Source organism: Halichoeres trimaculatus, unplaced genomic scaffold, assembly GCF_033239565.1.
Source record: "Halichoeres trimaculatus isolate MK-OKI-2021-1 unplaced genomic scaffold, fHalTri1.1 fHalTri1_scaffold_4, whole genome shotgun sequence".
NCBI classification, from domain to species: Eukaryota; Metazoa; Chordata; class Actinopteri; order Labriformes; family Labridae; genus Halichoeres; species Halichoeres trimaculatus.
Genome location: NW_027437182.1, coordinates 22,603,065 through 22,619,813, shown reverse-complemented (window position 1 = coordinate 22,619,813; position 16,749 = coordinate 22,603,065). Strand labels below are relative to the sequence as shown.

Here is a 16,749-nt window from a genome sequence, read left to right as displayed (position 1 = left end):
ACAGTAAATAAAATCCTTTATTGAATTTATTTTAGATTCAAATGTAAAATACATGACCAGGTTTCAACCTTTCCTTTCACTCTGTGGGCCTGGTGTTTGGAAAATAAACCACTCCCACATGGTCAGAGTAATTCAGCTTTAAAGTTCTGTTGTCTACTACAGTAATAGACACATCTTAGCAAAGTAATCATGGCAGAGGAAATGTCAAATTGATATTAATGATGTCAGGAATAGGCTGGGTTTAAAAAAGTAAAAGCAGGCTTATCAAAATAAATTAAATGCCCGTGTTCATCAGTCAGGCAGGTTGAGATACCGAAATACATAGCCTCTTGTTTTAGGCTGGTAAATCGCAGTAGCCATTAAAATGTGCAGTCCCAGGCTGTGATTGTTAAAAGACATCAAATCGTGAGCACGTTACCTGATTACCTTGATGACTGATCCAGATTCAAGCGACGGTGAGTTTTATTGTGAACCGCGTGGGGCGGAAGCGTCTTCCTCGTGCTGTCGGAGGTTGGCGTGGACTTGACGGCGGCGGTCCCTACGAGCAGCAGCATCAGCAGCATCAGCATCAGCAGCGTGGGATAATTGGATGAGAGGATGCTGTGGGAGAGAGGGGTGAGTGAACAGCTGGGTGATGGGATTTAACAGAGACACCTGATTTTACGCCGATCCACTCTCACTTCTTCATCATCCACCGTCCTGCCCGCCGTTGTTCGCTGTACCACCTGAGGGGCACTGGCCGCTGCTTGATCCTCTTCTGTTTCCGTCGGCTCTTCTGGGGATGCGTCGGGCCCTCGGAGCTGTGCGCTCAGTGGTCACATCCATCAGCAGCTGCTCTGCTTTCAGGTGTCAGGAGCTCCGTCTCTAAAAAGGGAAATAAATCTGAGTAAAAATTGAAGGATTTGAAGCAAAGCGGAACAGGAGGGCGTCGTGCAGGGCAGACATCACTATCAGAGTCTGATCCACCTCTCATCTCTCTGAGCCAGGTGCGGTTCATTTTGTTATTATTCGCTCAAGTGACCGGTGTAAACAGAAACATCTTGGTTTTTTTGGTTTGTTCTGCTGCAGGTTTTTCCACTCTGTCACGTAGGGAGGCTACAGTTGGACGTGCCGTGCATTGGTCACACAGGCTATTGTTTACTGTTGTGTGTTGTGGGCTCAGACTAAGGTGGCATGGCCTGCAGCACCGCTGGATACCCCGTTTTTCACGTTTTCACACACCGTGGATGCAGAAACTGAATTTTCCAATCCAGAATAAACAAGACAGTGTGGTTTATGTTGAGTAAAGCTGGGTAAAGCTGGGTTCAGTCGGTCAATAGGAGGGTTGACTGTGTTCAAATCATTATACCTGCAGGATCAGCCCCAGAACAGAAACTAGACACCAAACGGTTCAAAACATGGAGTGCAATGACAAAGACTGAGTGATTGGTTTATCACAGGTTACTTTTGGTATTTACCTGAAGGACACTGGAGCAAAGTTAACCATATAGTCTGATCTCAGTGGATTGAATGCAACTCATAATGACAGCTTTGCAGAAAACTCCACCTACACAAAGTTTTTATTACAGAAATCTTCAGGAACCTACAATGAGAGAGACATGACCTCTGAGTGTAGGCCTATTTTACACAGATACATCACTAAAAGAGGTAAAAATTAAAGAGTAGCTCTTGATTAAATAAAAAATAAGTTATTTCTCCCTGCCTCTCTTGCTTTTGATAGATTGATGTTCAATAGGTTTTTGTCTGGACTGTTATGATAGAATAACACTTTTTGCTTTTCACGTCAGAGACTCAGTTTTACAGTTTTTCTCTTACTGGTGGGTTTACATTCAGATGTGTCCTTGGACAAGACTAAACCCTCAATGATGCTTTATGCTCATATTTCTAATAGTTTATCACAGTGTGAGTAGGGATAGGAACCAAATCAGGTACTTTTATAGGTACCGACCAAATTATGGCAAAAGTACCAGGTATGATTCATCTAAAACCAAAAGGTACCATGTTTAGGTACCTAAATGCATCTTTGTGACCGTGAGAGAGTGGAAGATTAGGCGATTTTCCATGCTGGACATGACCACAGCATTGCAAGTTTATATTTTGAGAAACAAATATGTTAAATTGAAATTTTTTAAATATTTTATCATTAAACAAATTAATATTTTTTGCCACATAACCACAAAAAAGTACCGAGAAGTGGTACCATTGAGTACCAGTACCGATTGCCAGGTATCAGGCAACGGTACCATATCGTTTCAAACGTGAAAGGTACCCATCCCTAGGTGTGAGTGTGTGAATGTGTAAAGACCAGCAGGGGAGAACGGGGTTAGTTGTCACACTTATTATTCCAGTGTGATTTGCTCATTATCAAAGCATCTTTCAGTAGTCATTCCTACATTGAATTGAATATATCAATACATCAGCTAACCTGAATAGTATGTGTAGGGTTGCTACATGAGTGTAACAGCAGAGAGCACCAGCTTTTAGTAAAGCCAGTGACCTCACAGTGGCTGTCAGCTGATCTGTCAATCACAGCAGAGACGCAGTGACAGGAGCTTTGGACAGGAGATGAGGAATAGAGAGAGGGTTGTCTAGAGCAAAGTGGACCAAAAGTTTAGCAAGGTAACAGACAACTGAGGCTGAGTTATGATGCTAATTTTAAGATAATGATTGTCAATACAGCAGATACGTTAAACAATTGTCAGGCAGCCAAAAGAAATATGGAGTTACGGAGTGTAACGTATGAAGATGGCTAGTTTAGAAAGACAATCTGAAAAATGCAAAATGTAAAAGAAAAGCTTATTGTGGGCCTTAGAGAGGCCGTTTCCAAGAGACCGACAGGTGGGTGTGTGAGTTTATTGAGAAAGGTAACAAAGGAATGCCCATGACCACAGCTGTCATTTGAAGTGCATTTGAAATACAGTTCTTAGGGATTGTATTTAGAGCCAAAAGGAAAAGCAGTCTCTAAATATTATTTCAAAGTTTTCAGAAGGTTTTCAATTTAAAAAGGTTTCTTTAAGTGAAGTAAATAATGGTTATCAGAGTCTTTTTCTGAAGATTGGTCTCGAAAAGAGGGGGGTCATCTTATAATCAGGGATGTCGTATATTAGGGTCAACACGATAAATAGGTATTTAGGTGCCAACCAAGCCCCCAAAATTAGTGACATCGAACCCCAACTGCAATTTCCCGCTAGCATCAAGGGTAACAACAATGTAACAACTAGTTAGCTAGCCAATAACAACCCAAACTACAGCTTTCCTTTCACACTTTTTAAGGGGAACAGATGTTTTGTTATAAACCCATTGTGTGAAAGCCCACAAGAAAAATACTAAGCTGAATACTTACAATTTGGCATAAAAATACAAAAAGTTTAGCTGTCTTACTCCAGAACAACTATGGAGGTGAGCTCTGATCTCAATTCTGTGAATTACCCTATCACAATTTGAGAGACCGCGCCCTCTGGTGGTGAGATACAATGACATATAATGTGAGATGTAAGGAAAGTATAATTTGTGACATCCAACCCCATTCTTCCGTACTGATGGACATATTGGCGCTGTGTAAAATAGCCCAAAAGGTCAAATGTGACACAACCCGTGGAGCACAGGCGGCATCAACCTCCTCCTTGTGTTATGTTTTCATACAATAGGATTTTAAAGTCAAATCTTTCGGTTTTAGAACAAATGTTTTTTCCCAAGAAATCATTTCATAACTCTACTTCTATGATACTTTTTAATAAGCTTATCTTGCTGCTCAGGATTTAAAGCTTAAGTCCCCGTTGTTACAATTTAAGCTACTTTCAGATAACAGCACTTACCGCAAGTATTACACATCCCTGCCTTATTGAAACAGTCTTAGTTGAAAAATGATCAAAGCAGGATGCTGTGGAGGGTGATTCTGTGCAGACATGCAGCTCTGAGGGAGACAAAGAGAAGGCCTTGGTGATGGATTCTGATGCACAAGTAAATCTATCAAAGCAGGGATGGTTCCTATGGTGACAGTGATTCAAAGTCACAAGTTGACGCTGAAAGATATTTGTTTGGAAGTGGAGTTACCAGTATTTGGATTGTTACAAGTGGGTTGTACAAAAAGACATTATCTCCCTTGAAGCTGCTGTCATAAGGTACTTTACTTCTTGCTTGAGCTCTCTTCCTTTTACTGTCAAGAAGCTGTTTTTCCTGCAACTTGGTACAAAAACCTCAGCATGAAAGGTTGTGCCAGACACTAAATGAGTAATGAGATCTTCTTTGATTCTTTAAGGTTTTTTGCTTTTGTGCACAGTGAAGTTTAACATCAAGAATCAGTTTTATAGGTAGTTATTTAACTTTTTTTTTAAAAAATTTACTAATAGCTACTGTTTAGCAGATAAGGCAATCAAACCTCTGAACAGTGACTCTAAACTTGAAATAAACCAATTTTTTTGAGAGAAACTGTGTCTGGCAAAGTATACGTCTCCAACAGGTTAACGTCTTGTTTCTGCATTTCAATTTATTTATTCAGGTCTTTGTTTAAGAGCTTTCACAAAGCCAGAGTTTAACATTGTATTTGTTTTTGTAACTTGCTTTGAAATTGTTGGATCCTTTGTTAATCTTAAAATGAATTGATCTTTCTCAGAAAGCTTGAAAACTGAAAATTGAATGAGAGTATGTTTTGTTTATTTGACAAGCATTGACAGGATAACAGCTAATATTTCTGTGGTTCAAGCAGAGTTTTTTTTTTTTATTTCAGCATCAAGATTAGAAAGTAAAGGTCTCATCTGTGGGAATAAGAGCAGGGTAACATTATGATATCAACAAAAGCAATAAGAGAAATCAATGACAGGAGGTGAATGCAAGCTGTTAATCTTTGCTGCTGAATTTCTCCTTTCACCTTCAGTCCGGTCTATCTGTCGGGGAAATGGCTGTGTTGTTAGTGCTCCTCCTCTCAACGGTCCTCCTCTCCCTCCAAACTCCTGCTCAAGCAGCTCCTTCCTGCCCTGTGAGCTGCCGATGCTACAGCCTCACCGTGGAGTGCGGCTCCACTGCCCTGAAGGACATCCCCAAACACATTCCTGCGTCCACTCAGGTACGTTCAGTTTGGTGAAGGTGAGCTTTTACTGACAGAGCTGAAGGTGTCAGAGCATTCTTGAGTGAATTAAAGAAACAACAGTTCACCTTTTTCCCTTTGAAACTCTACCCCTGTCTCTTTTTAATCCTGTCTTCTCTCTGTGCAGACTGTTTTCCTCCAGGATAATGTGATTGGCCAGATCCGCCGACAGGACCTCGCTCTGCTGAGGCACCTGCACTACTTATACCTGCAGGTAATTATGCCTCTGTGTGTGTATGTGTGTTTGTGTGTGTGCGTGTCTGCCCTTCTTCATTTACCTTCCTTGACCTTGTTTTAGAGAGATGTTTTAGCTAATAAGGGCTCAATGACCTTTGTATCCCACTAATGCCTAATGAATCATATTCTACACATACCAATAATCGTATCAACTACACATGTCCCAGTATACTGGTTAGAGGTTGAACTTGTGTATATTTTATATAACTTATTTATATAACTAATAATATGATATTATAATAATAAATACATAATAATTCCATTAATTAAATAATAATAAATAATATTATGATTTAAATTATATATATATGTGTATATACAGGGCTTGACATTAACAACGGCCAACCGGCCAAATGTGGGTGGATTTCGGCAGGAGCTGGTAACACCGACTCCCACTAGCCACTTTGGCGGGTTGAATTTTATGTACACGTTTAATTGTGGTTTTCTCAAACGGCATCTGAAATAATAAACCAACTGCAATATAAGACCACGACACTACAACTCCCATGAGTACTGCCTGCATAAAGCGTTTGCTCATCATTGGTCCATTCGTGGAAGACTTTGCAACGTCACTGCTGACAGGGGTCAGGTCAGACTCGGGTGAAAAGATTTAGCCACAACACCCAGACAGTGTCTCTTGCTGTGTTTTTATCCGTTCAATTAATCCCCTTTACCATTTTATTATAAGCAATAACAAACTACTATTTTAATTACTATGTCTTAATAAACTGCATATTTTCATATGAAAGGAGCACAATGTTACACACAACTTTATCAGAGCTGAATACCTGATTAAGGACCTGTGGATTTTAACATTGATGTAGTCTTGTTTTGAGTGTGCATAGGGGTCATTTACATTTAAAGAGGTTGTAAATCTTTTTTAAGTAAACTTTAGCATGTCATCACCCGCTTGCAATGCAAAAACACACAAAAGTATTTTTTTTCTTACATCTGGTAATTTAATGGTAATTTAATAAAGTGTTGAGTATTCCTCATAATCCTCTATAATCATACATATAATCTGCTCTTATTATTATTTTTTCATTTTCATCAAACTTGAAACAGCATTGGTAGAATTAAACAGGATTTTTTTTAGTAGAAAAATGATGCAACCTCACAAAATATTGTGACTACTGATGATCAAATAAATGAAGAAATTACAATTTTACCAAAATAGGAAATGATAAACATGTTTTGATGATATTGAAAGAGAAATCAATACTTTACACTAAATTACATATAATACCAGCTGGTTCAGTTAGCCTAAGCTACAAAAAGTTTTTAACAACAGTTCTGATTTAGAAACTTTGAGAGTCTTTCTTTTGAGACGGATCTGCTTGGTTTTACTTTCCCAAATAGATAGACTCCGTCTTTGTTACACTGAAAAATGTCACAAACATCAACTAACTCCACTCAAAAGACCACATGCTTCTTAATTTACATCCAAATGCAACTTTTTGTTTCTTTTCTTTGATTTTTTTTTTTTGTCTTTTTTTTTTTTTCAATTTTTTATAACTCCTAAGGGAATATAGCATCTTCTATCGTCTCCTTTGTCTCTGACATATTAAATGCTTTTCCAAACAAAAATAACCAAACGCAGTTTTTATCCTGTATTCCAAGTTTGAATAAACAAGCAGCCAGAAACTTATGACTATGGACAGGATATTAAAAATAACATATAACTGTCACATGATCATAATTTGGTCTTGATTTTAAAGCTTAACCAGTATAATAAAAAATAAATAAATTTTCAAAAAGGGAAAAAAACTTAAAAATAAACCTATATGGATTTTCAGTACTTTTCATAGCATGAAACAATTAATTAAAACAAATAAAAGATAAAATTTGAAGTTGTTAAAACATCATTTATTTCCATTAGTATTATATATGTTATATTTGTTAGATACCTCAAATATTTTTCACGGTAAAACTTTCTGTAGAAAACATGAACAAAAGCATAGATGCAGTTTGTTGTGACGCCTACCATGCATCAGGGATGTTAGGCATGAAAATAACCGAATAGAAATGTTAGATTTTGTCACTAATGGATTGTTCGCTTTTGGAGGTCACAAAGAGGCACTAATAGCAATTTGAGTCTGTTTCATAACCAGCTAAAAAAAACACCCTCTCAGAAGCTGTTTGGTAGAAACCAGAATCAGTGGAGGGTACAGTTTGTGATGGTTGGATAGAGAAAAGAGATAAGTCCCTTTGTCAGGCGTCAGAATCAGACAGAAGAAACAGAGTTAAAGCCATCAATGCTACAATGTTTTTTAATACCACACACACAAAAAAGGACATCTCAGTTTGTAACCTGCAGTTAAGATTTAAGACTTCCATCTCGCGTCCATCTCCTTTCAGAACAACACCATCTCAGCCGTGGAGCCGGGCTCTTTCCAGAACCAGGGTCAGTTGTTGGAGCTGGCTCTGAACGGGAACCGTATCCACCTGGTGACAGCTGACATGTTTCAGGGACTCGAGCATCTCCGCATTCTTTACCTTGCAGGAAATGACATCACACGCCTTCTCGACTACACCTTCCGTGGCTTACAGGTGAGAGCCATGAGTAATGACACCCATTACACTTTTAAATGCCATGTTTAACAAAATGCAAAGTCGCTGCGGGGTTATTTGAGAAACTTTCCCAGCTTTCTACTCAGCGCTGCAGTTTTCTTCACTCCCACATTAAGCGGCTTAATCGACAGGAACCACTTCTTTCATGTCTCTGCAGCGCCTGCAGGAACTCCATTTACAGCACAACAGTATAGAGCTGTTGGCAGACCAGGCTCTTGTTGGTCTGAGCTCTCTGGCTCTGCTGGACCTGAGCAGGAATAATCTACACACCATTGGCCCTGCAACTCTGAGACCCCTGGTGAGCCTGCAGGTGCTGCGCATAACAGGTGAGACGGAAGGAGAAACTACTCACAAAATACTCTGTCCACAGCTGAACCTCTTGAGCATCCAGGAGTAACATGAAACCTCTGCTCACTCTGCAGACAACCCATGGCGCTGCGACTGTGCCCTCCACTGGCTGAGAAGCTGGATCGATGAGGAGGGCCAGCGGCTGCTCAGTTCGGCAGAGCGTCGACTGGTTTGCATCGAGCCGCCGCGTCTTTCCCATCTCAGCCTGGTGGAGGTCCCGCTCAACAGCCTGGTTTGCATCCCTCCCCTGGTGCAGCTGGAGCCAAGGAGACTCGCTGTGCGCCTCGGAGAGAGCCTCAGGGTGTCCTGCCATGCCTCTGGGTACCCTCGGCCACAGGTAGAAATAATTACCTTGTGGTCATCTTAGCAATATTTAGCCATTGGAATTACATCAGCAGAACTTGAACCTCAGTAGTTTCTTTGTTGTGTTGTTTGTCACCTTGTGCTCTTTTCCCAACTGTAGCTTCATACTTGTGTTTGTTCATTTTTTGACTTTTTTACTTCCAACGTTCGGTATGCAAGTGAACACTTCATGTGCCACTCATGCCATAACCTTCCTCTTTACTCATTTTTTCTTCTACCAAGCTTGAGCTATGTGGTATTTCCTCCCACCACCAGGATTCATAAAGGTTGTCCTTTGAAGAGCAGCGAAAAACGTGGAGCAGTGAGTGTTGCTACTTGAAGCACTCATCTCAAGAGGTTTTCAAGGTTAACGTGTAATACCTTGGACAACAAAGGTTCAAGCCAGGCTGTCTCTCATTGGCTACGCTTCAGGAGCCACACAGCTTTTGACAGTGACAGGCAGCCAGCATAATAAACGAGAGCTGTTGCCATGTTACAAACATGTTCTCTGCAGTTTATCTCAAAGAGATTTAACAACACAACCACTCAGGTGCTCTTGGAAAGTTTTTACAGTACAGTCATTGTTAAGATTATTAAAAAATTCTTGCTCAAGCAGATAACCTACAGATGGTTTGGAAAAAAGTGGGCTTTCCTCTTTGGTTAACAATGGAAGAGAATATATTTTCCCAGTTTACTTTTAACAGGGTAAAACTGATCATCCCATTTAAAAAAGAAAAAATATTGGCTTCAGTTTTTTCTCTGGTGGATTGAGAGAGATAAGAGGTCTGATCATTGGCTGGGATCCTGGACACTGAAAATAAAAGACAGGAAATTAAAGGACTTCTGTTGGTATCATCCCATCTCTTCATTTGACATTTTGACTCCAAATAGATTATATTCCAACAGACTCGTTACTCAGAATGAGATCATGATTATTTTTAGCTTGATTTGAAAAATAACCTATGATAAGTAAAAGAGATATAGACACACAAGGAAAGTAATTTCAGTCTCATCTGCAATACATAAAATGAAAAAAAAAAGGTAGGGTCTGCAGGAATACTCTTTGCTTCTTTTACTACTCTACTTGTTTGTAAACACAGATTCATATTGGGCTCCTCCTCCTTGGATCAGTGCCAGCAGCAGCACACACCCACCACCTCCAAACCGAAGCTACGTGAACACTCACTAGCCCAGAAACCATGCGTAGCATCATGTTCCTATGTGGGAGAGACTCAAGAGCTGCGCACCTGACTTGACATGTTAAAACAAGCTAATCAGGGGTGTTTGACAAATACCTGCTCAGTAGAAAGCCAACTCACATCACTCTTCATCCCAAGCTGCTCTCCAAGCCCCCTAAAGTGAGTGAAAGTCGAGCCAAACTTCCCCCTCATTTAGTAAAAAGCTCTTTCTGTTTGGCGTTTCATTTCACTTTGGTTGTATTTTTCTTCCTCTGTGCTACATCCACTATCCTAGCCATGCTGATCAACATGCTAAGTTACTTGCGCATGGTCATGCTGTGATTGGCTGATGTAACCACACTTATTGGCCTCCCAGAAAAGTCCTGCAACAACCAAAACATCAACAAACAGTCTGGGGAGGGGATCAAGGCACACACTGACACAGACACGTGTGTATAGAGGCCCAGAAGTGAAGATTGAGCAGGATTATTCCTGTAAAAGTTGAGATTTTATTTTTTCAGGAAAATCCTGCGGACTGTACTTTAAAGTGATATTCAAGTTGGGTCCTATCACAAGGTTTAGGGCAGAAATTACCCCCACAGCAGTGTTTTTGTGCAGCAGAAGCCCAAAGCGCTGGCACCAAACACCCCCTCCGTGCTCCTCTGCCACTTTACTCTGCACTCAGACAGGGCCATATTGGACTTGACCAAGAACACAAATAAACGGACTCCCACCAAAAAAATCTGTTTTTTTTTCTCCTTTTTGTCACAATCAAATGAAAATCCTTAATTTTTTGCAGGTGACCTGGAGGAAAGCATCCCAGGGTAAAGTGGTGCTTTCTCCCAGAGGCCTGGTTCAGGAGCTGGGGGGTGCTGGAGGAGCTGGGGGGAGCAGAGCAGAGGAGCCTTCAGAGGAAAGCCGAGTCAGTCTTCAGAAGACGGAGGGCGAGCGCTTTGACCCCGACACCGGCAGCGGGATGCTGTTCCTCAGTAATGTCACCGTGGCTCATGCAGGTTTCTATGAATGTGAAGCCTGGAATGCAGGAGGTGTGGCCCGAGTGACCTTCCAGCTCGCGATCAACTCCTCCTCTTCCTCGTCCTCTTCCTCCTCCATCTGGGCATCATGGTCACAGGTGTCCTCGGCGTACTCACCTGCCTGGCCTCGATTGAGGAACCACGGTCCTGCTATGGGCTCAGACGTGAGCCGGGAGCCACTGTACGCTCTGGGCAGCATGGCCTTCAGCGCTCTGGGAGCTGCCACTCAGACCGCCATCGCCGTAGGGATCTCCCTGCTGGCTCTGACCGCCCTGCTGCTGGTCGCTATGATCTACAGTCGACATCACCAACGGGACAAGGAAACAGATGCTGCTGAGAAGGTAAGGTTGTGTTTGTTTGTAAAAGGAGTAATTAGCATATTGTAAAACGATCAAAGTTGTCAGGACATTAAGAGATGAAAATGATAAATGTTTGGAGGAAGGAAACTTTGAATCCAAAGATCCTGCTTTTACTTTAACTCACTTGTTCAGAAGAGATGAAACAGGAAGTGTAAATTTGAAAGGGCTGTGAGGAGTTTGAAAGTGATCTTAAAAAGTCTCCCTTCTAGATATATGCTGGATCGTAATCCACACTTTAAAATGAGATCATCAGCACCAGTATAGGTTATTTCCAAATGCTTCTTCTTAGCTTTCCAATTGGGTCAAGCAGGACTTGACGGCACGTCTGAGTCTCTATGACAACACCAGGCTAGCAAACAAAGCTTGGTAGTGAGAAGAAAGATTTGTATTTTTCTCTGCTGAGAATGATTTCTGTGATTAATTTTGTAGTGATGGTGGACACAGGAGCCAAACTGTCTGACAGAAAAAGGACAGAAGAGCAGAAGGAAGCAAAACAGTACGGGCTAAAGGCTAAAACACGAACTAAAGGCTAACACACTGGCTAAACTGTTTGTGATAATGTTCACTCCAACCCACAGTCAGCAGTTATTCTGCAGTGGTCTGTTTAAACTTGAGAGTCTATCAATAAAATGAAGAGTGAGGTTATGTTAGCTCTGCTTGGTAGATGGCTGGCAGGACATAGCTCACCAGGATTTACTAATGTTACACATCACAGACATGTCTCAGAGCACCGGGCTGCCAGCTCTGTTAAATATAGACAGCTATTAAACTACAGTACAAACTGACAATGTTTGCTTTTTTGTCACATTTCAAATGACAGTGTTACATAACTGTTGATACATACCTTACCTCATCACGTTGTATCCAGTAAAAAGTTGTCTTGAACAAAGAAAATTTGTTCCGATCTCCATTTATTTCCAAAACAAAGTGACGTCTTCACGACAGTGTGCATGACATTTAGGCCAAAAGGTGGCAATGTGGTCCACTTAAAACAGATCCTTCTCACAGCATCTCTAAGACACATTTAAGGCAAATTTAAAAAAGAAAATCAATATATGCAACAAGATTACATTTGAAAAGACAAAAAATGCAGGTATTGATGTAACTATTAAAGGTTGCTACAAAAGTAAAAGTGAGAATATTTTATATTTACATTCATCTCCTATACCTAAACGTATCCCAGATGTCTGAAGCTATGATGGCGTGTTTCTAGCTGCTACAGAAGTCACATAAGTCAGTGATCTGTGTTTGACTCTGAGAAATATTTCACACAGTTCCCAATTTCAAAGATTTGCTTTTCCTCACTATGATCCCCCACCAAAAAGCTGACATATGAGGGGCAACGTGTCAGGCTTTCAACAATCAGGAATACAGAAAAACAGGATAGAAGACCCAAAAGTGTCACATCTACAGTCTGTCAAGTTTGGAGCTGGCTCTTTTTCCCTCCAACAGACTTCTGAGCTGATGTCAACAAATCCTGAGTATCATCACCATAGAAATGGAAGTAGCATAATTCACACTGCTATTTTCTATATTTTTTTAATCCCGTTTTCACACAATAAATATTAAGGATGGTCCTTATTAGCTAAAACATGACCCTGACCTTCTTTTCCCATGTTAAAATATTTGGCTGATAAAGAATAGGAACTGTGTCTTGAGAACTTCTTGACTTAACAGCTTTATATTTTTATTTTTTTATATCTCCTTTCTAACATTGCATCTCTTTCGATTACACTGAAAGACACCATACAGTATAAATATTAAATGATACAGTCTCAGTGTTTCAGTGGTATTGTTTATAACTTTAAGTAGTAACTGTGACTTTCTATCAGCAGGAGGAAAGTATCCTGTACGTGAATGATTACTCTGACGGCCCCACCACCTTCGCCCAGCTGGAGGAGTACCGTGATGAGCGTGGCCACGAAATGTTTGTTCTCAACAGAGCCAAGCCTGTGCTGCCTCCTGCTCCACCCACTGCCGTCTCCACCACTAACCTGGGCTGCCCTGCTCCATCAGACACCTCCAGCCACACTCTTTCCTCAGGGGCGGGCCAAAGCGCGAGTCCCACCCTGGCCCCCAATAAGCAGCAGCAGCAGCAGCAGCAGGAGGGGGACATACGGACCATGAGGAGAATGGCAGGGGAGGGAGGGGAGGCAGAGCCCGTGATCTCTTCAGAAACTGAGGGCATGTTTCTCAATCACACGGGCCTGTTCATGGACTCTCAGATTGCTTATGAAATCCACTGCTGAAAGAGACGGGTTGTTTGTGTGGAGACGAAGTGTGCAACAAAGCCTGTCACATGTTGTCTGAGAGGGTCGGGGAGCCACTGCTGGGATCTCTCAGTGACTGACAGGAAGTCTCATCCCTGCTGATGACTCATCAGCCCTCACTGGAGGGGGTTTGCACATCCGACAGAACAAACACTCTGGTTGGTTTGATCCAAAGCACTGGTACTTTCAGTGAAACACTGCAGCCTTAACACCAAAACGTCAGTGGTGAGTGGGCTGGTGGGTCAAATGCCTCACACGAAAAACAACTCAAGTCTTACTCCAGTACACACTGAGCTGCACACAACCAAACCTCTATGTACATGAACATCCGGATCAACATTTACAGGGACTTTAAATCTATACTACTCCAACATCATGACTGCACAAGAGTCAACAGCCTTCTTCTGGAGGACTCAAACAGAGGTTGAAAAAGGTTATTTGGTGAGCGTACGCAGAGAGGATATGGTGGACTTTTCTTAATAGCAGCAGAGGACCTCTGTTTGCTTTAGAACTGTTATCATGTACTGACAACAACAGCCTACTTTTTTAACTATTGGTTTTTGTGTGTGAGCATGCAAATCATCACAGGGATGAAACATAAAGGGTTTGTTTTGTTATTATTTTTATATCCTACCCTTATTTATTGTCTGAGTGTTTTTTCCGATCAACATCCTGTCCATGTTCAAACAACACCGTCATATGACCTGTCTCTGTTTGAGTCAGCTGGCCTCAGCGAGTCTGGCAGTGTTGGATGTGGATTACTGGTTCCATAAGGCTGCTTGGGTCTATCTTCCCCTGGGTGTTTTTTTTTTTCTGTATTCGGTATTTGACAGTATCAACAGTGCAGTGAATGATTCATAACATTAAAATGTTTAGAAGTTGAGAAATGGAGCTGTCGCAGAGGCATAACTGGGAAATTCAATAACATACAGAAGAACAACTTAAGGTTTTCAGTCAGGGAACAATCTAATTAGAAGATGAAGACATGATTAAACTATCAGTGTGTCCATGATAGCTGGGTTAACAGCCCACAACATGATCTGTCTTTTTACTCCTCAATAAGAATCAACTGTTTGATGAGAAATTCACATCAAAAGAAAGTGAACAAGGAACCATCGTTGTTTTCCCTTAAAGGATCCACTGGGAATGTTGTTTAAATCTACTGAAAACAGGTTTTGCTCTCATTTTATGGATTATTTTTCAGAGTGTATTTATTTAAAATAAGGCAGTGCAACAAGATTAATAGTACCCTGGATATGTATGTGTGTGTATTTATGTACATACAAACAGTATGTATCTTCATTCACATTACACACACACACACGACAAAACAATCAAACCATGTGAACTGATGATGTTTGATTAAATGACATTTATTTACCTTGAGTTTCATTTTTCTGTGGTCTGATATTCATACAGCTCATAACCGTTGAGATAAAAGTTCATTCTCCTTCTGTGTTTCAAATCTTCCCACCATTAAACACAGCTGTGGAGAAACACAGGGTCGCTGTCCCACTGAGTGTCTAATACCAAAGATTAATTTCTTTATGTATCATTTGCTGTGTCCTTAAATATACACCTGTTCGAAATTTTAAGACCTGTTGAAAAATGGAAAGAATTTACATTTTGCACAAGTGGATTTTGGAGTCTCAAATGCAAAGAAAAAATGGAAGAGAGAACTAAAAAATTTGCGAAAAGAATTACTGCAAAGAACAATTAAAGTGAAATAGGCTGTTCATCAGCTGATTAAACTTTTTAAGACCACAGCCTTTAAAAGCCGAAATCGGAGCTAAAATGGCACACACATTGGCACACACTGCCATGACCTCCTGATGGCAAAGGCTGAAAAAGCTTTCTCTAGTTGAATGTGGTTGGATCATTGAGCTGCATAAGCAAGGCCTCTTGTAACGTGTCATTGCTGCTGAGGTAGGACACAGTAAGACAGACAATCTGAATTTTCTAAAAGATCCTGAAGGTTATGAGACAAAAAAGTTAAGTGGCAGACCCAAAAAACTGTCACCAGTGATATCTAAAAGATCTGATTGGCTGTCCAATAAGACACAAGACGATCCTCAACCCAAATCAAGGCCATTAATAGAGCTGACTGCAGCCCAGTGACCATCTGCGAGAGAGGTTTTAAGAACAAAAAATGTCTTCAAATGCTCTGTCTACTTCAACGCCACAAAATCACACATTTGTACTTTTTCAGAGAGCACCAAACATGGGATCTGGAAAGGTGGAAGAAAGTTTTTTCTGTGATGAGAAGAATTAAACCTCCACGATCCTGATGGCTTCTAAAGAGATCCTAATTAATGTGGCACAGTGAACCTAGCGCCATCATGGTCTGGGTTTTTTTTTTCCTTCAGTGGAAAAATGGAGCTTCAGGTTGTGGGGGGGGGGGGGGGGGGGGTGTCTAACAGCGACTGGCTCTGTGGAGATGTTGCAGGGGGCCTCCTTCATGACTGAGGGCCCTGGTCTGTGTGGTAATAACTCGGTTTTTCAACAGGACAACGCTGCAGTTCACAACACCCGCCTGACAGAGGACTTCTTCCAGAGGAATAACATCACTCTTTAGGACCATCCTACGTGTTCACACTGAGAACATTTAGGGATGGAAGACAAGTGAACTTTTAAAAAATGGACATCAGTTCCAGAAAGTTGATGCTCTCAGTGAAGTTATCTTCACCACTTGAAGCAGCGTTCCCACTAACCTCCTGGAAACACTGGCATCATGCAGGCCTAATCCAATTTTTGAAGTGATCAACAAGAACGATAGAGCTCCTAATTTCCGAGTCCTTTCTCGATCTTTTATTTCTTTTTAAGGGAATTTTCATTTTTTTCAGCAATGGTCTCAAACTTTTGATCAGCTGATGAACAGCCCATATCAGTTTAAATGCTGTCTCCACCAAATTACCAAATCAGTTTGTAGGGTTTTTTTTGTTTTTGTTGTCCCACTCCCAATTTCTTCTTGTTTTGAAACTCTACTTAGAACTCTTTTAGATTCAACTGTGCAAAATGTAAATTCCACCATTTTCAACTGGTCTTAAAATTTTAACATGAATAAAGGTCAGTTACTGTTAGTGTCTGTGCATGCTAACAGAAAAAGGATGATATATAGTTTTTTTCTTTTTGTTGTTTCTCAGATCAACACCAGTTTTAAATCTCAAGAAGAGTCAAGTTGGAGTATTAACCTCTCACAAATGTGCTGTATCAGCTGAAAAGTTGCACCATGCAGCTGTGTAACTGTTGTAGTGGGCAGGGGATAAGCTGACTCACCAATTTCTGTGATAGTAGGTCGGATGGAGCACACACAAAAATCCTGATTAA

General features: G+C 40.9%; 1 protein-coding gene across 3 annotated transcripts; it reads left to right on the top strand.

The window, feature by feature from the left end:
- The first annotated feature begins 516 nt into the window (after positions 1-516).
- On the top strand, positions 517-15,661 carry LOC141789505 (leucine-rich repeat-containing protein 24-like). Of its 3 annotated transcripts, none has more exons than XM_074668929.1 (8): positions 517-986; positions 4,874-5,062; positions 5,211-5,297; positions 7,679-7,870; positions 8,049-8,217; positions 8,314-8,576; positions 10,559-11,134; positions 12,988-15,659. In XM_074668929.1, exons 2-8 carry the CDS (start codon positions 4,895-4,897, stop codon positions 13,399-13,401), a joined length of 1,869 nt encoding a protein of 622 aa, XP_074525030.1. In that variant the 5' UTR covers positions 517-986; positions 4,874-4,894; the 3' UTR covers positions 13,402-15,659. The 3 variants fall into 3 exon arrangements, with proteins under 3 accessions (XP_074525030.1, XP_074525029.1, XP_074525032.1); XM_074668928.1 differs by having other exon boundaries at positions 12,985-15,656; XM_074668931.1 differs by lacking the exon at positions 517-986 and having other exon boundaries at positions 4,877-5,062; positions 12,988-15,661.
- Positions 15,662-16,749: the final 1,088 nt, after the last annotated feature.

Bases quoted from the DNA above. Each gene is read 5' to 3' on its own strand.
- LOC141789505 (XM_074668928.1), top strand. From the start codon at position 4,895: ATGGCTGTGTTGTTAGTGCTCCTCCTCTCAACGGTCCTCCTCTCCCTC. The intron at 8,577-10,558 runs GTAGAAATAATT...AATTTTTTGCAG, and splicing joins CTGGGTACCCTCGGCCACAG to GTGACCTGGAGGAAAGCATC. The intron at 11,135-12,984 runs GTAAGGTTGTGT...ACTTTCTATCAG, and splicing joins AAACAGATGCTGCTGAGAAG to CAGGAGGAAAGTATCCTGTA.